The sequence below is a fragment of the Camellia sinensis genome, chromosome 6 (assembly GCF_055761805.1).
Source record: "Camellia sinensis isolate YWXY chromosome 6, ASM5576180v1, whole genome shotgun sequence".
Taxonomy (NCBI): domain Eukaryota; kingdom Viridiplantae; phylum Streptophyta; class Magnoliopsida; order Ericales; family Theaceae; genus Camellia; species Camellia sinensis.
In genome coordinates, this window is record NC_138966.1 from 22,453,834 (window position 1) to 22,476,641 (window position 22,808).

The following is a 22,808-nucleotide window of genomic DNA, read 5'->3' on the forward strand; positions in this document are numbered from 1 at the left end:
CATGCAATTCTAAACGAAATGCAACTAAGACATGCAAACATGCCAGGAATGACATGCAAAAGTGCAACTAGCATACCCATTGCTATGAACTACGAATGGCATACTCAATGCACATGACGCTATATGGCATACACAACGCACATACGAAGATGGACATACACAAAGGCATAATCAAGGCATACACAATGCGACGATCAAGCATGCGACAACATGGACATGGCATACACAATGCAAGATAGACTTAAACTAAAATGAATGGGCCTCAGCCACACTCAAATTAGTGGCCAACACATGATGAAATTAGGCAACAAAATACATGCAAATATGCACAAATGCAAGGGACCAAACCTAAGGCACCAAATGCAACTCTACCAAAGCATGGCAAGGGATGAAATATGGCATACAATCATACATTTTCCAGCTTTGAAATGACATGCTAAATGGCCCCAAAACATGTAAACACCTCACACAATGCATGCTAGATGGCCCGGATACCGAAACTAGTGAAGTGCATTACACTAAAGGTACACAAAGCAATGCTCAAATGACCCAACCAGTCCCAAACAGTCCTTATGCAGGTCCAAGATAGTGAGAAAATGGTCTAAAATGATGGCTCAAAATGCATAGAAATGAAGCTCATGCAATGGTCCATAAATGAGGTATTTAAGCACGACTCTCAAACACATTTAAAGAGTGAAAAACATGGGAATATGAAAACCTTATATGGACCCGATATGCAAAGCTAGTGAGCTTAATTGAACTATGACCATATACAACAATGCATGCATGACCCAAAACACTTCAAACAGAGCTAAGGCAGCCCAAAATATAAATAAAATTAGTTTGGATGATGGCCAAAATATGCTAGGAAAGGGGGCCAAAACATCATGCAATACAAGCTAGTGAACCATGATTTACACTACAACCATATGAAGCACATGAGAGGCCACCAAACCAGTCAAAAACAGAATCATGGCATGTCAAATGAAGCCCAAAAACCCACTGAAACCTGACCAATACATGCAAGAATGAAGTGCTACTTTGATAGGCCATACAAGGAGTTATTCTATACATGCAAGATGGACACCTAAAATGACAAAATGGGCTCTGGACAAAGCCTATGTAGGTCCTAAAACCCACCAAAAATGACCTGAAATATGGCTTGGAAGCATGCAAATAAGGACTCCTTTGTTAGGCCAAATACGCTAGTAAACAAGACAAGGGGTGAGAGGGTCACCCCTCTCTGATTTTGGTGCTCAAAAGAGCATGCTAGCCATTAAAAATCCACTGGATTTTAGTGGCTAAGAGACCAAACAAAGGTCAATGCAAAGGCCCTAAGGCATGGCTCAAAATAAGATGAAATGAAGCATGGAAAGGGGATAGATGACCCCCAATAGAAAAATGGTCTTAAACAAACATGTTAAGGACCTCAAAATAAGACTTTTTCAGTTTATGAAAAAGCCCAAATATGCTCGAAAATAAGGCTAAGAGATGGATCAAAATAATGCTACAAAGAGGGAAATGGTGTGTTACCCTTGTAGCACAAAAGGACGGCAACTTCTGGACCCAAAAACTAGACCTTTAGCCTCTGAAAATGACCTCCAAAGACCTCAAAGCAATGGTGGAAGTGTATGGCTATGAAGTGTAGTGTAAAAGGGTCAAGAATTATGCACTTTTGGAGCCAAAATGGTGAGATATAGAGAGGGATATATGCTTTGCCTTCAACAAATTTCTGAACCCTCTACAAGGAAGGGGAGGCCTCCCTTTATAGACAAACAAGTCTAAAGCTTCTCAAAGAAGCTTCAAACCAAGGGTAAACATATGGAGGATCCAGTCTATGCCCTCCAGCTGGCACAGCTGGAATCAACTTACAGAGACAAAATTGAGAAAGGCAGGCCGACCAGTTCAGGGGGTCGGCCGACCACTTGCCCTGGTCGGCCGACTAGGTCAAAAAGGTCAAGTGGTCGGCCAGCTACTTTTTGTGGTCGGCCGAAAATAAAGGTGGTTGGGGGGTGGTCTCCAAGGCCAAAAAGTGGTCGGCTAGTGTCCAAAATGAAGCCCCAGAAGTTAGCTTTCCAATGGCACTAACCTTGCATCAAAATTCCAACTGTGCAAAAAGTTATGCATGTTTTGGTGAAGCCGCGCAGATTCGGTCCAACCGGATTGATGCCCTACTTCAACCAACCATATCTCCCCCGTCCGGACTTGGCTTTAGGAGATTCTTGAGTACAAAATAAAGCCCTAGAAGTAAGATTCCAACGGTGGTGGCCTCATAGCTAAAATCCAAGTGTATACACAGACAGACGTGATTTAGCGAGGACCGCTCAGCTCTCTCTCTTAGCGATTCAAACCCACCTTCTTCTTCAACTTGGTTTCTTCCCTCTTCTCCAATTTTCCTCAACTCCAAACCCCTAAACAAGGTGTTTTGAAAGATTTTTCAAAGATTTTAACTCTCTTTCATTCATTTCCACTTCGTCCTTGCTCGGTTTACCGAAAAGCACAACATTTAACGAAATGCGAGCGTCGGAACATTGTAGGAATTTTATTTTCAAAACATTTTGAAAGAGAGGGTTTCAAGGTCTAAAATCTTTCGATCAAGATTGTTTTGGTCCAAAAGGGGCATGAAGTTGAGATTTGACTCTCTCCTTGCCGAAGAAACTGAACCTTTGCCCTGCACACCTTCATCGCCGAATAAACCATCAGTAGCGCCCCAAGTCTTAAGGCGGTTAAAAATGGAGTGTCTACAATGAGTGTTTTTTTTTTTTTTTTTTTTTTTTTTTGCGTGTGTTGTATGGTAGTTTCTAATGAGATATCATTTGTGTTATAGGAACGAGGGCCCCTAAAGTGTCATAATCACTCTTCAAAGATCCTTGCATGGCCATGGTGGTCAGTAGACAACAACACCAAATTCAAAGCTATTATTGAGCAATCTGGGCTGTCACAGTTAGCTCGTTGCACTTATCGGTTCGTCAACAAGCTTCTAATCTCTAGTTTTGTTGAGAGATGGCAACCTGAGACGAACACATTTCACATGACAGTTGGTGAGATGATGTTGACTTTGGATGATGTTGGCAATATTCTTAGCCTTCCCATTGTAGGCAGATCAGTCAGCGTCAGATGTGACGGATCATCATGGAGTTACACTACTAGTTTCTAGCTTGGGGATTACTGAACGTGTAGCACATGAAGAGATTTCTACTGCTGGTAGCAATTCAGTCAGGCTTGAGTGGTTGCGAAGTCAGTTTGCTGGTGTCACAGATTCAAACCCCGAGGAGGCTATACAGTGCGCTGCTAGAGCTTATTTGTTGTTTCTATTGGGATGTACACTCTTCAGTGACAAGAGTGGCGGCAGGGTTCCTGTTGTTTACCTTAGCTTATTAATGGATTTGGGATCCATTCATACTCACGCCCGGGGTGCTGCTGCATTAGCATTTTTATACAGACAGTTGGGGTATGCTAGCTGGTCCGGGGTTAAGCAGATGGGTGGTTATATGACTTTACCAGGCTATCGAGAGTATGACTCATGTCCTTGAAGGTCAACACATTGACGAAGCTGGACCTAGTTATACTGGAGGTCGCTTTTCATCTCTGACATTGACGTATAGTCGTAGGCCTAGGCGTAGGCATACAGCTGATTCGTGACATGTTATTTGCTAGTTGAAGAATTTTTTGTGGTGTTTTTTGTAAGATGATATTGTTGTAATGGTAACAGTGGTTAATATTTTCTTATTATAATGGAATGGCAACAATGGTTGATACCATTGAAAATGACATTTTGTTATTAGAATGGAATGGTAACAATGGTCGTTGATTTTGTAAATGATATTTTCTTATTATAATGGAATGGTAACATCAACATCAACATCAAAAACACATCCATTAATTTCTTCCATAATTCTAACATTGTCAAATGCATACATGTGTCATGCGACATCAACAACATCAAATGTCTCTCGAGTAGCTACATTATTATGAATAATGTTCTTGAAATGTTGAATGCGACGCACATATGCATCATCCCAGTCGACAGCGCAAGGGTGACGATATTTTTGCCAATTAGTGGCTATAGGAGGAACTGGATGGCCTAGCTACAACAAAACCTGCACCAAATATCAATTGAGTTAGTGGTCATACCTCATAACTTCTTGTACATGCACAAATGGATAAGTTTCTGTTATACCTAGGCGAAATGATTTCCGTTGACAAACCCAATGGCAATCTCACGTTTATCAAGTTGAGGTACTAGCACTGTTCTAAGAGGTAAAAATGTGAGACATTGCTGTAATGACAAGTGGTATAACACAAGATTGTAGCACGATGCAACAAGATGTCCCATGTCTGGCATAGTCATGCAATGTGAGTATCCAGGACTGTCTTCAAAGTATGACAATATGCTTGTCAATTCTTTAAACCTTTCGTAGGACCCATAAAGTGTAATGTATTCCTCTTTGTGTGTGTGTAGCTCACCTAACAGATCATGCCTAACCTGAGCCCAATCATCTTCTGTATGACCAATTGAAGCAGCTATAGCCCTGAAACCACAATTCCCATCTGCAGCTACATCCTTGACAAACTTAATGTATGGTTTCAATCCAGAAGGGAAAACATCAACATATGCACCAGGTTTCACTGTTCTAGTAATGTATATCTTCCCTTTCGCATTCACCTTCTCCTTTCCCTTAACAGGTCTCTTCTTCTTGGTTTCCAGAGTAGAAGCTAATGTAGTGATTGTATGGTAGCAAGTGGTATAGGACGATCTTGTCTGATGTAGTCAGCAATCTCATGGGCACAAGGTAAGCCATGAGTGTGGCGAAGGACGCATCCACAAGCTTCAACATCAATACCAATAGAATTGGCTCTCTTACTCTCTACAAGCAAATACTCCAATGCAGAGATAGACATATTACCCCGTAGCTCCCTGAACTGAGAAGGTTTAAATTGATATTGCACAACAGTTAGACTTTTCTCAAATGAAGCCTTGATATCAGTGTGTTGCAACTCAAGCAGACTGTGTATTTTCTCAAATGATGCTTGAAATGAGACTTGACATGAACCCAATTGTCTTTTAAGTTTTGCATGTGCATTCTCAGCCCTGTTCAATTCAACATAAGTCAAATTAAAATCAAGTACATGGCACTTATTAATAACATATTGAACAAAAGTAATCTTACCGGTTTGTTGTAACATTGCCACAATGCATATACGTGTCTGTCCATGCCGCCACAAATTTCTCCTTGTAAGGAACCAACTAAGTATCCATGACGTATTTGACTGCATCAGGATAACTACTGAATTCCTTAAGTAATGACTTAAGATGCTCATCGTATTGAATTTCAGAAGATGAATACAATAAAGAGTTCCACTCATGGTTGAACTTCTCCCATTTCTGCTGTGTCTCAAACATTTTCTTGCATTGGTCAATACATTCTCACTGATATGCCAATGACATAATAAATGTCTGCTACTCGGGAATATCTTCTGTATGGCATTCATCAAGGCTATCTCTCTGTCAGTAACAATAATTGTTGGCACAACAAAACCATCCATGACATCACGCAATGTAGCTAACACCCACGCATAGTTATCGACCCTCTCATATTGCAAGTATGCGAAAGCTACAGAGAAATTCATTTCAGTTGATGTCACTCCCACAATTTCAAGAAGAGGAAGACGATATCTGTTGGTTTTATATGTGCAATCCATAATTAATATACATGGGAAAGATCGAAATAAGTCCAAACTGGTAGGATGTGCCCAAAACAAGTCTGTCACAGTCATCGTGGACTCTTCAGACCGATGGCACTTAATGTAATTATACTTGGCCAATTCACCCAATAAGTGTTGCATCTGTGATCTTCCAGCTCTCTGTACCACCCTGTTTCGATGGCGTACATTGTAAATGGTTTTAAGTGTGCTTACATTGAGGGCATCTCGCTGTTTCAAGGTTACTAGGATTTCTTTTGGCCGAACCATACTCTTTGACATATCCATTAACAATGCTTTCTCATCTTTTGATAGCCTCCCCGCATATGAATGTCCCTCAAGGTGCTCCGCAGGTGGATGGTTATGTAATCCACATACTACGGTCAATGTCCATTCATCACGTGTGGTAAACCTATAAGCCCTTATATCAAAAGGACAACCACACTTTTTCGTACCGGTTATTTTTGATGTATTGTTGCCATCATGTTTTAACTTCTTTGTCGCTCTATATTGGTCACTCCTCTCACAAGCAAGATACATCCTGGGTCTTTTTTTCCCTCCACCATAGTCTGATGTTTTGATTACAATGACCAAACCATTTCTCTTTCCAACTTCACGTACCCAGTTGAGCAATTCATCCTTACTTTTGAATACCTACAAAGTCAAATAAATATTATCAAACATTTACATTTGTTGAGCAATTCGAAACGTAATCATTATAATTTCGTAGAGTGAACCTATTTAGTTGTCAATTGAGCAGTATAATCCAACACAAAATCCGCGCAAACCTGACTTCCTTGAGTTGACACATATTCCTACATATTTTGTATAACATTACAAATTTTTAATGGCATTATAAAGATTAATTTGCAATTCAAAACTGTAAATTTCGTATGCAGTTTGCAAATTTGGAATATAAAATGGGGAAAAAAAAAATTTCTTCATTCGGAAGTAGTTGTCCGAATTCATTTTAAAATTTCGAAAGTTGAATGTTGTAAAAGTTAACTTATTTTGGACAACAACTTCCGAAATTAAATACTTTTTTCGGACAACAACTTCCGAAAATAAATACTTATTTCGGTAGTAGATTTCTGAACAAAATAATATAATTCGACTCTGGTTATCCGAACGACGCTGAAAAAAAAAGAAGGAGAGAAACTCACATTTCCTTCGCTATGTTTCTCATAAACATTTATTTGCTGATTTTCAGGAGACAAATCTCCATAACAATGATAAATGAGGAAGAAGTTACGAATGAGGAAGGCTAATGCTTTCCCTTCTAGCTTAATGTATGATGAATGAGTGCATTGATAAGCTATGAACTTGGAGCTTAATGGAAGAAGCTACGAACTTGGAAGAATATACGAATGAGTGAATCAGTGCTTTCACTTCTAACTCAATGGAAGGAGCTGAACTTGGAACTTCAACGTGAAGTCTAGATGGATGTATGCATTGAGACGTTTTGAATTGGGTAGATGTCTAAAATAGTAATTACACTTAGAAATAAAATTATAATATAAAAAAATATCATTAAATATGTGTATCGAAAGAATTTGGTGCGTGTAGATAGAAGCTCCCATTCGACCCGCCTCCCATTCGAACAGCTACCCTTTTTCCGACAAAATAACAAAACTATCCAGGTATATATGCCTATCCCTTAACACCCCTTTCTCCCTCTAAACCCACGATCACTACGCCTCTGATTTCAGTCTCCACCACGACCACCGCTGTCCACCATAGCCACCGTTCGCTTTTGAGGGTGGAGCACCCATGGCTCCTGACATCTCCGATCATAATGTCTCCCGCGGTGGTGGCTCCGCTTTTTGCCGCCGTGACATCATCTTCGTCGTCAATCCCTGAGGTTTCTTTCTTTCTTTCTCCCTCTCTCTCTCTAAAGTCTTCGTCAAAATCGGCCATATAGGGTTGGACTCTGTCCTGCCCACAGCCCCAACTATTCTCAAATCTCAATCTACTCTTCATTCTCTCTCTCTCTCTCTTGAAGCCATGGTCACAAGCTATTTTCTCTACCAACAGAGGTGAGCTTATTTCCACTTTCCCTTCAATCCAAAAACAACTTTATTCTAGAATCGTTGTTCTCAATTTTTGCTTCATCAATCAACAACAAATTTGCACTTCGATTCAATATCAATACTCTCTCTCTCTCTCTCTCTCTCACACACACACACACACACACACACACACACACACTCACACACATAAATATATATACACACACACTTTTACCTTATTGAAATGACCTCACTGCTCAGAAGAAGAACACAAGCTTTAAAAACCTTCCTCACGAACTCAAAACTCTCTCCAATTAAACCCTCCCAAAACCCTCAACCCCCATTCCCCTGTTTTCCCCAACAATCTGGGGTTTCAAAATGTCAATCTTTTTCAACCCAATACCCCAAATTCCCCGAATACGAAATGCCCTCGGTCACCTGGGGCGTTGTTCAAGGGCGTAAAGAAAAGCTCGTCTCTCGTGTCATAATTTGTGATTACTTGAAAGGTATAGGCATAGTCCCGGATGAATTGGAGGACCTAGAATTGCCCTCCACTGTTGAAGTTATGCGCGAACGCGTTGAGTTTTTGCAGAAAATAGGGTTAACAATTGATGATATCAATGAGTACCCATTGATGCTTGGTTGTAGTGTGCGTAAAAATATCATACCTGTATTGGGTTACTTAGAAAAGATTGGAATTCAAAGGTCAAGGCTTGGTGAGTTTGTTAAGAATTATCCTCAAGTTTTGCACATGAGTGTTGTTGTTGAGCTTGTCCCAGTGGTTAAGTTCCTCCGTGGGCTTGATGTTGAAAAGCATGATATGGGGTATGTGTTGATGAAATATCCGGAGCTATTAGGATTTAAGCTTGAAGGGACAATGAGCACGTCAGTGGCTTATCTAGTTAGTATTGGAGTGAATCCGAGAGATATTGGACCAATGGTCACACAATATCCATATTTTTTGGGAATGAGAGTTGGGACAATGATCAAACCACTTGTTGATTACTTGGTTTTGTTGGGTTTGCCAAAGAAGATCATAGCGAGGATGCTTGAGAAGAGAGCATACATACTTGGTTATGATCTTGAAGAAACTGTTAAGCCGAATGTGGATTGTTTGATAAGTTTTGGGATTCGGAGGGAAGCTCTTGCTTCAATTATTGCACAGTACCCACAAATTATTGGACTTCCTTTGAAAGCTAAATTGTCAACACAACAGTATTTCTTCAATTTGAAGCTCAAGATCGATCCTGATGGGTTTGCTCAAGTCATTGAGCGAATGCCGCAGATAGTTAGCCTTAACCAAAATGTGATCATGAAACCTGTTGAGTTCCTTGTTGGACGGGGCATACCAGTGGAGGATGTTGGAAAGATGGTTGTCAATTGTCCACAGTTAGTTGCTGTGCAAGTTGGGCTTATGAAAAACAGTTATTACTTTTTCAAGAGCGAGATGGGAAGGCCAGTGAATGAGCTCGTGGAGTTTCCAGAGTACTTTACTTACAGCTTGGAATCAAGGATCAAACCCAGGTACCAGAAATTACAAGGCAAAGGAATTAGGTGTTCGTTGGCTTGGTTTTTAAATTGTAGTGACAAGAGATTTGAAGAGAGACTACAAGCTGATTATCTCGAAATTGAGAGTGCAGGTCCATCATTTTGTATGGGTGGGAAACTAGAACTACCAGGGAGTGAGGTTGTTTCAGATGTGGAAGATGAGAGCGATGATGAAAAACTTTACAGATGCACTGTTTCTCTTTAGTTCATTTTTGTGCTGTCACATTAAAGAATTAGTTCTGCTTTTTGAATGTTGATGGCAATCTGTTGTTTATTTTCTGTAGGATTATCAATTGATTCTGAAGATTGCTTAAAATGATGATATAGCTTGTGGGTAATTATTGACTGATTAATTTATTTTTATTTTAAAATTACTGGATGCTTTTCTCTTCATACATAATCTTATTCTATTAGAGGTTATTTCCTTATTTGTGCCTCCAAGGATTCCATTGTAAGCTACCTATTATAAATATAGAAGGGGGTGATTGTCTAATCATTCTCTAAGTTAGTTTTCTCTCAAATAAACAAAACTCACCTCATGAGAGTGCTGTGTCCGGTTTTGTGATTAGTTTCAGTGTTCCTAAACTTTTTTTTTTCCACAATTGAGGGAAGGTTATTTTAGATAGCAATGGATATTATGACATTGAGAAGATTCTTATATTTTGTTTCCTGAATGAGAAGTAAACGTGAATGCTTAAAATGGATTTCTCCCTAAATTTTTAAAATTCTTTTCTTAAGAAAAACAGAGTGGTAAATTTTGTAGAGATGGAGACAGTGGTTTAACTAACTATTTCTCTGAAGGTATCAATAGTTTATTAGAAGTGGGACAATTTGAGTGGTTTGGTTTGGTGGAAATCCCACCTAACAGGGGTACATCTAAATTTAATCTGTCAATACTAGTTCATTCATTTTCTTCAAAAGAATCATAAACATAACACACAAAAAAACAAAAAAAACAATATATGGACTCAGAAGGGAATCCATATGGTTTGCAAACTAATGACAGTATGTCTTGATATTAGCAACCCCTCCCATGAGAGCCTGTCTGTTTTAAAGTAAACTTATCCTTGTACAAGTGTCCTTTTGTGTCAGAACCCATACTATAATATAACCTGTGGAAAGATTAATTAAATTTCAGTAATCTTGACCATCCTCTCTAGCCAAGTGGCATTGCTTGGTGCAATGTCAAAAGCTTGGGCTGCTTATCGTGGGAATGCACGTTTGAGTATGTGAGCAGCCACTTCGTGCATATCAATCATTTCACATGATTAGGTGTGTATCAAGTCTACCCATTTCATCACCTGTCATTAATGGGGGCCCAAACTGGTAATTCCCTTTTTACAATTCTTTCCAGTGATGAGAGTTGGTTATCGTTAATGCTAGGTGGTGCTTAAACAAGTTTTTTTCTTCCTAATCTTTTGTATGTTAAATTTTGAATGTGGAAGGGACATGTAACTAAACTATTGAGTATCTTATGATTAATTTATGTAGACATGCCAGGCAAACGAATTCTTAAATCTGTTGGATAGATGAAGAAGGAAAAGTTCTTGTAGATTCTTGTGCTTTAACTAGAAATATCCACTAGACCAGATTGGTTAGTTTAATAGATCCATTATGATGAGTAAATTATGCTGCTTAACTGACTTATGTCCACTTTTGTTTCTTATAAGAGAATTAAGAATTTACAGGTTTGTTGCTGTCTATTTTGAGTAACAATAAAAGTAATAACCGGAAATAAGCTGTCTAATCTCTTCTTGTGCCTATCAGTACAAAGAATCTCTCACATAGATGATGCCAATTTTATGTGCGCTGCTGAAAATCCATTTAAGAAGCAGAGACCTCCAAGTCGAGAAATGTATGCAAAAACTAAACTATAAAAAAAAAAAAAAAAAAAAAAAATTCCTTCATAGCAAATTGTATTTACAACATTGAGTGTAGTGTTAACCATCTATATATATGCATCATGTTTAACAATCCCTTGTTTGTTCACTGTACAACTTGTTGCTTTTCTAAAACAGGCAGATCATCTTTGCCGACAAACTTTGCAGCAAATGTCTTGCATTTTAACAATTCATCAATCAGCCCAAGGATTGCTTGCCATGGGGGGAATACTTTCAACGACTTCGTGCTCTTAGCTCATTTTGAGCTTCTCATCCTCGCGAACCTGCCTAGTACCTGCCTAGTTTACTATGTTAGGAACCGCAAACATGACATTTTTGTTGTCATCATTGCCAGTATTCATGCCAGACTTGCAGAGTATACATATTTTGATAGCTTTTGTCATGTATTTAGGGCTACAATGTAACCTGTTAATATTTTGTTAAGCAGCTTTTTGAGTTTGTAAATATAAATCATAGAGCTCCTTGTATTAGGAGACTAGATTCAAACCTTGTATGCAAGTTGTATAGTTCAGTTGTTTGCAGGGAACTTTATTTGAAATTCAGGTTTCAGACTTTTAAGTGGATTAATGGTCTTTTTGAGAATCTTATTGGTTGAGATTAGGAAATGTTATGAATTTATTTTTACAAAATATTTTATAGACTTCATGTCCAGATCTTTGATAAAGATCTATTTTTGACCTCTATATGATGAGATGATAGAATTAGATTAGTTTAGACTTTGCTGCAAAGTATATTTCTCTTCCAGCTTGTTGTATTTTTCCACCCTTAATCATTGGCCCCACTTGTGATGGGGTATATGTGATATGATATGTATGTAATTCAAATGAAATTTTAAAAAATAATGTATACTTATGTGTATTGTCACCTGACTCCACGTTATTTATCAAATAAAAAGATGACTGAAAAAGGATAACATTTTTGTTTTATTATCATTATTTTTTAACGCCGATCACTAGATCCTAATGTTGTGTTTGGTTGAGGGATTTGAAAAGGGATTTGGAAAGAGAAATGAAAAAGGCAGGTAAAATGTGAAAAAAACATGCTTACATTTCACATAGTTTCAAACACTTTTTTTTCTTTTCCTTTCCAAATCTCTCTTCATATACCCCCAACCAAACACAGCGTAAATCTTTCGCAGGAGATGCTTTCTATGGCATAAGTTAGAACTGGTTACGCGAGGAATGATGAGGCCATAGCTAGGTGAAATAAACTGATCAAAAACATAGTCCGTACTAGAAGGTTAAAATAAAATATCAAAATAGAATAACATTTGTAATAATTATAATGTTTTTATTATGATCATTATTTTTATTATTATATTGTAGCTGGTTTTGTCCACTCTTATTTTTATGGGCAAATTACACTAACAGTCCCTATAGTTTGGGGTTTGTGTCACTTTAGTCCATGACTTTTCAATTGTGACATATTTGATCCTGAATTTTGAATCTTGTTCCAAATGAGGACAATTGAAAATACCATTGCTTAATTTCAAGGGCAAAATTGTCAATTTGATAAAATATAAACTAATTTGACAAAAATAAATATCAAAAAAATATTTTAAAATTTTTAAAAATTATTTCTACCCACCAAAAATAAAATTATGTAAAATTGATAAAAATTAATAAAAATTACATGACTAATTTTTAAAAATTAATTTTACATGATCATCATCCAAATACATAATAAAAATTAATTTGGTAAAAAAATAAATAAATATCTAAAAGATTTATCAATTTTATATAATTTTATCTTTAGTACGTAGAAATAATTTTTAAAAATTCAAAAATAATTTTTTGACATTTATTTTTGTCAAATTAATTTATATTTTATCAAATTGACGATTTTGCCCTTAAAAAATCTAATAGTATCTTCAATTGTTCTTATTTGAAACAAAATTCAAAATTGAGGGTCAAATGTACCACAATTAAAAAATCAGGATTCAAAATGATACAAGTTCCAAACTATAAGGACTGTTAGTGTAATTCACCATATTTTTATTATTATTGCATGCTCATTTCATATTTGACACCTAGCATATCTGGCCCATATCTCGTACTCAAGCCCATACTATGTTGTGCCTCACATAAGTTCTTTTCACAGTTTGAATCCATGTAATTTTACTGACTCTTGTGCTGATTATTATTTTTTCTTTCTTTCTGATATATAATCCTGTATAAACATAATCGTGACTTTTCAGTTTCTTATCCCATTGTATAAATTATTTGAATACGTGCATATTGTTATTACTTATGTAATGATGGCTAAGTGTTACTGTCTTGTACTTTATGACTGATATACATGGATATAGATACCCTTTCCTGAAGCCCTGAATAAATTGAAAAGATACGATCTTAATATAAATAAGTTTGGGCCCTCTGCTTGCACAACTACTAGCGGTGGTTGGGGTTGAGCAGTTGAACTTCGCTATGGATATTGCTCAATCCATTGGGATGGGAATTTAGATTTTGCCACCTGAGCTATGAATCTAGATCACATTGGCCATCCAAATATACCTTCATAACTCCAAATTCAATTCATCAAAAACTGTCCACGGTTTTGCTTTCATCACTTGTCCGTATAAAACACCTTGTATGTTGTATTTCTGGTTCGTAGGACAGTGACAAAGCCACAGTAGTTAATATGTACCATATAAGAATAGAAGAGAACGGTTTTGGGACATGGACACTAGCTCAACGCAGTATTGGATACTGTTGTAACTTTGAACCATGAGTTAGTTGCATCTAGTTTTTCTGGAAATCTTATTTTGTATAATCTGACACTATAATTTATTTAACCTAACACTTTGGGACTTTCATCCTTTTATGAAAGTAACAATCAATTTCTGTTATATATCCATGTTGAAAAGTTAGCATCTGGTCACAGACCTGAAACTAATCCTTTCTTCTGTCCTAAGTATATGATGGGAAGGGAACCCTTGAGGAAGGGGAAACAGCTGAAGCTCAATTCATCAAGATTCAAGCAGCTTATGAACTGCTCATGGATGTGGAGAAGCGAAGGCAATATGATATTGATAATCGAGTCAACCCCATGAAGGTGAAATTTTGATTATTTCAACAGTTAATATCATATTTTATTATGAGTTGCAAAATTTCCATTTTGAATTTTGTTGGGGAAAATGTAGGACTTTTTGACACTAACCGTTTGTGTCTATTTGTGAAAATTGTATCCCAAAATAAAAAATGAAATAAAACAAAATGAAGCATGACACAAAGGGTGCTGCAAAATCAATTCTCACTTTGAAAATCTTTATAGACCATCCATACTATGATAATCTTTTTTTTTTGGTACAAAAGGATATCAACTACCTCTATATTAACATGGACAAAAAAATAAACAAATAAACAAAAACAACACAAACAAAGAATGACCAACATATAAATGGAACAACAAGAAATACCAATGATTTTCTCGAATAGATTTATCATCTTTAGACAGTACATTATGATGCGACATATTAGATTTTCTCTGGCAACTCATACTAATTCAAAATGTGTATATAGATAGGTATCATGAAAAACCTTTCATGAAAATAATCATGAAAGCTTTGTGACCCTTGAATTACAGTTAGAATAAAGCACCACACACTAATCAAGGTAATCCAAGGATCATAATTCTTTCAAGATCATTTTCATGAAAAAAATTTCATGATCCCTAACTTTTCTCATCAACTTTATACCAAAACCTAGATTACTCAAAGACAAAGTCCACATGTGCCTATAAAATTCCTAATTTGTTCCTTTTGTGTTGGACAGATTTCCATAAATAGGTGTTTTTGCTTTGATATAATTAAATGCAAGATGCAGCATCTTCCATTTGGTGTCATCTGTACAAATTCATTCTTCATGTTCTTTTTAATTTCAAGTTCTTCATGGTTGTGTTCTCTGAATATTATGGTGGCATGTTTTCAATTGAAACAGTTACTGCTTTCAATATTTTGTTTGATTCACTTTAAGCTGTGAGATTATTATGGAGCTGGGAGTTGTGATGCAAGGCCCTGTGACAGTTTGTTAGCTTATTTCTTTCTCCTCTGGGCACCTCACTTCACATAGATCTGGTACTGCTTGAAGGTCATGGGAATTGATAAGTTAAGATCTTGACTGAAGTGATTTGAGTTATTTATTTTTACACTTGATCCTGTATATTGAGTTTTTCTTTGTTAGCTCTCTTTGGTCAAAAGTTGGTCGATTTTGGATCATAATTTTAAGTTCAACAAAACACATACGTTTGACTCCCACGCATTTGAAGTGTGGGTTCTTTGGAGGGATGAATTTCTTTTTGTAGAAAACCTTCTTAAATTAAATGTTTTCCTTCATCTCTTAATAGTTTCTCGTTTTGTTGTGTTTATGGTTATGTTTGTCAAGCATCTCAAGCATGGATGGAGTGGCTTATGAAAAAGCAAAAAGCTTTTGACCAGCGGGGTGATATGGCTATTGCAGCTTGGGCTGAGCAGAGCAGCGTGAAATGAATCTCCGTGTGCACCGTCTTTCTCGTTCAAAGGTATTGAATTAATTTCCATATTTCTACAATGATTCATATAGTGCTCTTCAACTCCATAATGATCAATAGAAAGTCCATTACCTAATATAAGTCAACTCATTGTACATTATTATTTTCCAGAATTTGTATTTACTGAAATTATGACATATTACATTGGGAAGCATTACATTTGGATATGTAGACTGGGTTAATCTCACACACATATATATATATATAGTGATAGTAATCACTCTGTTTGATTATGTGTTTGTTTTTTGTTTTTGTTTTTGTTTTCATTTTTGTGTTTTCGGAAAACAAAGGTGGATTGTTTTCAGAAAATTTTCTTGAAAACAATTTTCGGTAACAATTTTCAAATGTTTTTTTTTTTAAGTTAACAAACAAAAAATAAATACACAGCCAAACAGAGCAAATGCTGTCTAAATGCTTTAATCAAACTCTCCTTTGGGCTGTTTTCCACAAAATAATTGGATTTGATTCTTGGGACATGTTTCGTAGATGTTTATGTTCTGGGATGGAATTTCAGATTGATCCCGAAGAAGAAAGGAAGATTCTGGTGAAAGAAAAGAAAGCATCGTTGGAGAATTTCAACAGCACCCTTAAGCGGCATACACTTGTCCTACGAAAGAAGGATTTAATGAGAAAGAAAGCAGAAGAAAAAAAGAAAAAGGTTATCGGCCAGCTTCTTGCACATAGGCATGCAATTAAAACAGATGATGATGATGAGGCTGTATAGGCAATTAATTGATCATGCACATATTTGGTCTCTCTGTCTCTATTTGTGTTTCTCTTATACAAATACTTTCTTTTATTTAATTGGGTATTAGAAAAAAGAAGTTGTACATAATATTGTTCACAGATTCAATAGAAAGGAATAAAAGTCACCCTTCACACATGGAAGTCCAAATTCTTAAATATAAAATGAAGAAATTAACAGTATTTCTTTCCAATCTCTTCAAAATATTTCTGTCAAGACAACATCAAAAATCTGCCTCAATGTCACAAGATTACATTGTAACAGAAGACTTCGCTTGTAGTTATGACAAAAATGAAGTCAGACAACACAACTCTTATTACTAAGACCTTTAAAAATTTTGTTGTCAGAGAGCATTATTTGAACGCTTTTGATCTATTTATCACATATCTGGTGTAGTAAGCATTAGGAATCAAGAATCTGAATCTTCAATGCAAGATGAATGTTTCTCCACAAGGAGTTTGATCAATGGGCTTGGGGTTTCTATGTCAAATCAGCTTCAGTGGAGTCTCGAAGAACTGAAATCTTTCCACTGCTCGTGACAACTACAACCTTCTCTTTACGTGTCGTCGAAAGCTAGTTTGCCACTACCACATGCATCTTGTGCTTTTTAAGGGCCATGTCAGCCTTCTGTAGAAGAATATTGGAATCTGTCTCTAGCTGTTAAGAGAGAGAGAGAGAGAGAGGTGAATGTATCCCACAGTCAGACTAGCAAAAGTGGATATTTACACCTAGAGTGCATCTATGCATAAACAAGTGCTAGCAAATTTTAATGTTTTCATAAATACATTGTATATATATGTTAACAGTGCAGGTAAATCATGTAGCAATTTTCATCTAAACAATTAGGACAAAATATCTAACCTTGAATGATATGAAGAACGCCATGGGAGCCCAATCATTTCTCAACACGGAAAACGTCTTTGGGGCTTGAACAAGTTGCATATCCAAAGGACCGGATCCAGACTGAAGTTTATGTTCCACCTGTTCGACATTTAGAAAAGCACCAGCTGGAATGACACCACGATTAACTCAAATAACTAAACTATATTTTCCAGTTTCATGACGAACAAGGTTGGATGTCTCTCTGTATCATGAGTGATCTTCACATATGGTTACCAATTTTAAGTAGAGATCATATATGACAGCAAATGACAAAGGTCCAACAAACAAGTATGAAATCATTATCAATTTTTTTTTGCTTAGGCTTGCTAGTGGGTGAAGTTTGAAATACTGGATCTACTTCCTATTGCCTCTGAAAGCAGCCTCAGATTCCATTTACATGAGCTACGGAAAAATCAAGGAAAAGGATAAAGCTATTAGATGAGGTGTGTATCATCATATAGTGCATGAGTGTGAATGAGATAATACATAATAGGAGATGAATACATGTGCAAAACCTAAATTATTCTCCTAAAAGGAACACAACACATAGTGATGATCCCAATTACCACGACAAGAGTTATCAACTTCCTTGCGCTCCAAACACGAGTAGCAAGTTTTCATAAACTGCCACCAAAATATATCAAGTACCAAATTCTGAACAATAAAAGGAAAAATCACAACATTTCAAGAAAATTAAATGTTACCATACTATTCCATGGAACATAGAAGTTAGATGCAGCAGCTGCAAGGCAAAACATTGTGTGTGTCTCAAGATTCCTCATTGACATTGCGATCAGCTGTAAAATCTGCTCATGATGCAGAGATGAAACATTGAAATAATTGTTTCATGGAATTGAGTAAAGCAGCAATAAGTTTGGAGAGTCAGGGTCTAGGCTGCAATAAGCATACAATAACTCAAGCTATCCATAAAAAACAAATGTCAAGTTGAAACTGCATGCATGAGACCAGACTATTATATTTGCATAACGGTTCATACATGGAAACAAAAATCAAAGGAAAACTTTGTGAAAGATATAATACAATAACGATGCTCCCCATTCAAACACTACTTATTTGACCAAGAGAACAAAAGGCAATTGTGGCTTTTTGGAATGCTGAGGAAAAAGGAAGTCCTAAAATCCCTGAAGCTAATGGTGATGGGTAGTTCATCTGAATTGATCCTCCAAGATAATTCATCTTTTAGTAGTTCCTAAACTGAATATGAAATTTCTACACTGCCAATCAGTGCATTAGTCAAGATTTTCGAAAAAACAAGCAAAATGATCAAGCAAAATGATCAAATGAAGCTTACCTGAAGATAATCAAATATGGAAGTGAAGGGAAGTTTCAACAAGAGGCCTCCCTCTACTGCCTGCAATAAAATGAAATCTCCAAATGGTTCACTGTTTACCAAGCTAACCTTATACCAATGCACTGGAAACATTAAAAGTAACTAAGCATTGAGATTGTCCATACACCACAATGTTCGCTGATGGCTCTCTTCACTGCTTCAGAATGTGACTAGTGCACTGAAATATGAAACAAAGTCGAATCATTTCACTCAGAACCATTAGTGGCGAATTTATTACACTAAAATCATTAAATTAGTCATGAGAAAGTCAACAAAATGCTTCTATAATGAAGCTACCAGTAAACAAGATCAGAAACATTGACCGCCTTCCCCCACCATCTGCTAGTGGGGAAAGAAAAGAAAAAAAAAATATCCATCTCTACAATAAAATACCCGAGTAATGCACAATTAAAATCTTGAGATTGTTAACCATCCATGAAAGATATTGTGGATTTGTTTTTTTCTTTCATTGTTGATCAGAAAAAGGACATCAAGCATTGGAGTTATGTTATATGTAATAGGACGGGCCTGCATGATAAGTTATATTGCTCGTGTCATGATGTTGCATGTTTGGTGTTTTTTTTTGTAAAATAAATTGATGTATTATTGATTGATGTATTGATATATTACAATGATTCCTATATATAGAAGAGAGGATGTGGGAAGAGAATAGGTGAGTGTGTAGTAGGTATGGAGTAGGTAAAGTGGAGGTGGTAGGTGGAGTAGGTGAAGTGGAGGTGGTAGTGGTGTAGTGGGTTTAGTGGAGTAGGTGAGGTGGTAGTGGTGTAGTGGGTTAGGTTTAGTGGGTGAAGTAGGTGATAGGTTTTAACAGCCCCCCGCAAACTCAAGGGGGATAGGAACTAACCAACTTGAGTTTGGAGAGAGTAACAAAACAAGAAAATACATAAAAATAAAAGAGGATAGGAGACACTGTATGGTCGTGTCAGACCATTGGTGAAGATACTGGATGGTGGTGTCATAACGTTGTAGAGGACACTGTATGGGGGTGTCATAACGTTGTAGAGGACACTGTATGGTGGTGTCATAACGGTGTAGAAGACACTGGATGGCGGTGTCAGACCGATGTAGAAGACAGTTTATGGGGTCATGTCGGACCGTTGTAGCAGACAATGTTGTGACAGTTGTTGTGACAGTTTACGGAGTCTTGCTGGACCCTTGTAGAAACTAACCGGAATCAATGTCGGGACAGTTTACAGAGTCTTGTCGGACCCATAAACGAGCTAACCGGAATCAATGTCGGGACAGTTTACAGAGTCTTGTCGGACCCATGAAGGAGCTAACCGGAATTAATGTCGGGACAGTTTACAGAGTCTTGTCGGACCCATAAAGGAGCTAACCGGAATCAATGTCGGGACAGTTGTATGTGGTCATGCCGGACCGTTGTAGAATACACTGTATGAAGGTGTATAAAGGCTGCCCAAATATATATACATGGATATATAGATCGAGCCCTCAAAAGTCGCGCCCACTTTATCAAAAGATGTGCCCGACAGAAATCATCGAGCGGCGAGCCATCAAAAGGCGCGCCAGACACGCGGCGATGCACGTGACCGACAGAACGCGTGTCGGCCTCTTCGTCAGGGTCTTTATAAACCGAAGCGGAGGCTGAGGCTTGGAAGCATAACAAACCAGTTGAAACCTCCGCATTCTCGGAGAGCTTGTCTCGAAGAGCTGCAAATCTTGAAACACTCTGTAACCAACCCTGTCTGACAGTACCAATCGGTAATCGCTGCTGCTCTGAAACACTTAGCAACCCAAAAACATGGCCTCTTCTTCCCGTGGGCTGCTCACTCTCTTTCCAGACCTCAACGAGTCAACAAGAGAGACAACTGGTGTGGTGGCACTGGAACCTCAACCAAGCGCCCCTAGTTTTGCTCCGTTGAACTTTCCGATGCGGTCGGTGGAGCAAAAAATGGCAGTGCAAACGGATATTGAAACCAATCAGTATACATTCAAGTCATGTGTGGAAACCATGACTGCGGTCACAAACTTGTCGCACCGGCTGCAGAGTAGGACAAATGAGGTGCAACAGTTAAACGCCCAACTGGCTCTGCTCCAGCGCATGTATAAGGATGCGCGAGCAGAGATAAGTGTGCTAAAGGCGGAAAACAAGGAGCTGAAGCGGAAGGCCACCGTGATGTTCCGATTTGGAGGTCCGCCATATGCTGCAGTGGAGGAGTATGGGGGAGTGAACGTGCTCGGCGGCGTGGAAAACACGGAGGCAGCACCGTCAAGGGCCGCACAGGACGGAGGCAAGAAGAAGAGGCCGGCGGCAGAGTAGAAAAGAAAAATGCCACTGTTCCGATTTGTGTTAGTTTTGTTTTGTTTTGTGTTTTGTGTTTTTTTTTTTTTTTTTTTGTTGTGGTGTAAAATGGTGATCGGGCTTGATCCCGATATGAAAAAATGACAAGTTTGTGGAATGAAAACCGAGTTGGTTGGGAATGGATTTTTTTTTTTTTTATTACGAAAAAAAAGGAAGATAAAATAAAATAAATAAAAGGAAAGTGGGGGTAATGTGAATCAGTAAGATTTGTTTTTTTTTTTTTTTTTGTGAAAAATGAAACATAAGAAAGATAAGATAAATAAATAAAGGTATTCCTTTTGGTGGTGAGGGAGTCGGTGAGTGGGGTGCAAAAGGTGAAAGAAGATAGGTTAGAAAGTTGACAAAATGGTGGGTGTCCTTGTGTGGAGAGAGAGAGAGTGTGAAAAGTATGTTTTCAAACTGCCAAAAAAGAGGAGAGAAAATAATAATAATAATTATTATTATTATAAAATAAGTAAAAAGTTGCTAGAGATATGGTGAGGCTCTCATGCTCTCTAATAATATCCAAGTTGAATAGCCGAAGGCCCAGTCGCCGACGAAGTTCCCTGGCAAGTCTCTCAAGCAAAGGTCGTGGAGGAAGCTCAGCAACCATGGGGTCCAGATCTGCATCATCAGCAGATGCTGCAGCACAAGAAACCCTTGGAAAGCGGAATACCCCAGTATTTGTTGATAGCTCACGTTTACTAACATCAGGTAAAGAGAAGCGCCTGACAACCTTAATAGCTTCCCCAACGATGTAAACCTTGAAGAGAACACCTCCATGGTTAACAAACTCCTGTAGAACAAGTGGAGGTTCAAGTATCTGGAGGGAGTATTGATCATATGCTAGTGACAATTCATGTGACTTTGCACTTCCATCGACAACCAAAGGCTTTGCAACAAGAGGTAGCATCAATCCAGCTCTGTTAACTGCATCGGGGATAGATGATGGGTCTTTTTTTTGATAACTAATTGCCTCGGAACAACCCAAGAATGCATTTTTGGTAACAGAGATATTGAAGGCTGGTTTGGTTGCTAAGCAATGGGTGGCAAACCAGAAGGAGGAAGTGGCTTCATCAGCCATTGAATAGAGTGAACGACTTGCACGGCTTCGAAAATGCGAGATTCCGACGGGTCGGCCCTTTTTGCAGAAAAGACAGAGAGAGAGGCCTTGGTCTTAGCTCATGTGTGTTGGTGGAGGTGACCAAGATGGATGATGGTGATGATGCTCTGATCTTGAAGGTGAATGTTGAATTGGATTTAGTGGCAGCCGAGTCAAGGTATGTGTAGAGGTCCGGCGGGCGGCCAAGGCGAGGCTGCCGCCCGCAGGTGAAGCAAAATTACTAGCTTCTTAACCTTGCTCTGATACCATGTAAAATAAATTGATGTATTATTGATTGATGTATTGATATATTACAATGATTCCTATATATAGAAGAGAGGATGTGGGAAGAGAATAGGTGAGTGTGTAGTAGGTATGGAGTAGGTAAAGTGGAGGTGGTAGGTGGAGTAGGTGAAGTGGAGGTGGTAATGGTGTAGTGGGTTTAGTGGAGTAGGTGAGGTGGTAGTGGTGTAGTGGGTTAGGTTTAGTGGGTGAAGTAGGTGATAGGTTTTAACATTTTTTGTGAACATGTCATACTTGCCAAACGGAAAACTACATACGAATTATTGTAGCCAAGAGATTCAGAAACAACAGACCTTGAATATTAAGCTCCTCGCTGATCTCAAAACATTCAAGCAATGGATCTTCCGAAAGAGATCTACAAAAAGGCTGGCAGGAACCCCTTCATAACTAGCCCTACATTCTCGACTACTCTAG

The 22,808-nt window shown here is 37.8% G+C and overlaps 3 protein-coding genes, 3 long non-coding RNA genes and 1 pseudogene across 7 annotated transcripts; 4 read left to right on the top strand and 3 right to left on the bottom strand.

The window, feature by feature from the left end:
• Positions 1 to 4,180: 4,180 nt before the first annotated feature.
• LOC145793214 (uncharacterized) lies at positions 4,181 to 6,243 on the bottom strand. The gene is made up of 4 exons (XM_082875971.1): positions 5,425 to 6,243; positions 5,172 to 5,248; positions 4,819 to 5,092; positions 4,181 to 4,762 (listed from the first exon to the last, which is right to left on the bottom strand). Exons 1-4 carry the CDS (start codon positions 6,241 to 6,243, stop codon positions 4,181 to 4,183), a joined length of 1,752 nt encoding a protein of 583 aa, XP_082732097.1.
• Positions 6,244 to 7,283: 1,040 nt separating this feature from the next.
• LOC114279911 (uncharacterized) lies at positions 7,284 to 11,724 on the top strand. 2 transcript variants are annotated; one of them, XR_014332014.1, is made up of 3 exons: positions 7,284 to 7,739; positions 11,028 to 11,115; positions 11,279 to 11,724. It is a non-coding gene; the product is annotated as an uncharacterized LOC114279911 (long non-coding RNA). The 2 variants fall into 2 exon arrangements; XR_014332013.1 differs by lacking the exon at positions 11,028 to 11,115.
• Positions 7,739 to 9,653, top strand: LOC114279910 (transcription termination factor MTERF4, chloroplastic). The gene has a single exon (XM_028222200.2). It carries the CDS (start codon positions 7,957 to 7,959, stop codon positions 9,463 to 9,465), a length of 1,509 nt encoding a protein of 502 aa, XP_028078001.2. The 5' UTR covers positions 7,739 to 7,956; the 3' UTR covers positions 9,466 to 9,653.
• Positions 11,725 to 13,801: 2,077 nt separating the features above from the next.
• LOC114279902 (uncharacterized) lies at positions 13,802 to 16,412 on the top strand. Its single transcript, XM_082875972.1, has 3 exons — positions 13,802 to 13,874; positions 14,076 to 14,215; positions 16,203 to 16,412. Exons 1-3 carry the CDS (start codon positions 13,802 to 13,804, stop codon positions 16,410 to 16,412), a joined length of 423 nt encoding a protein of 140 aa, XP_082732098.1.
• Positions 16,413 to 16,691: 279 nt separating this feature from the next.
• Positions 16,692 to 17,871, bottom strand: LOC145792581 (uncharacterized). Its single transcript, XR_014332015.1, has 2 exons — positions 17,295 to 17,871; positions 16,692 to 17,090 (listed from the first exon to the last, which is right to left on the bottom strand). It is a non-coding gene; the product is annotated as an uncharacterized LOC145792581 (long non-coding RNA).
• A 1,418-nt stretch (positions 17,872 to 19,289) lies between these two features.
• LOC145792582 (uncharacterized) lies at positions 19,290 to 19,498 on the top strand. The gene is made up of 2 exons (XR_014332016.1): positions 19,290 to 19,403; positions 19,441 to 19,498. It is a non-coding gene; the product is annotated as an uncharacterized LOC145792582 (long non-coding RNA).
• Positions 19,499 to 21,216: 1,718 nt separating this feature from the next.
• On the bottom strand, positions 21,217 to 22,220 carry LOC114313576 (inositol-tetrakisphosphate 1-kinase 3 pseudogene; annotated as a pseudogene).
• Positions 22,221 to 22,808: the final 588 nt, after the last annotated feature.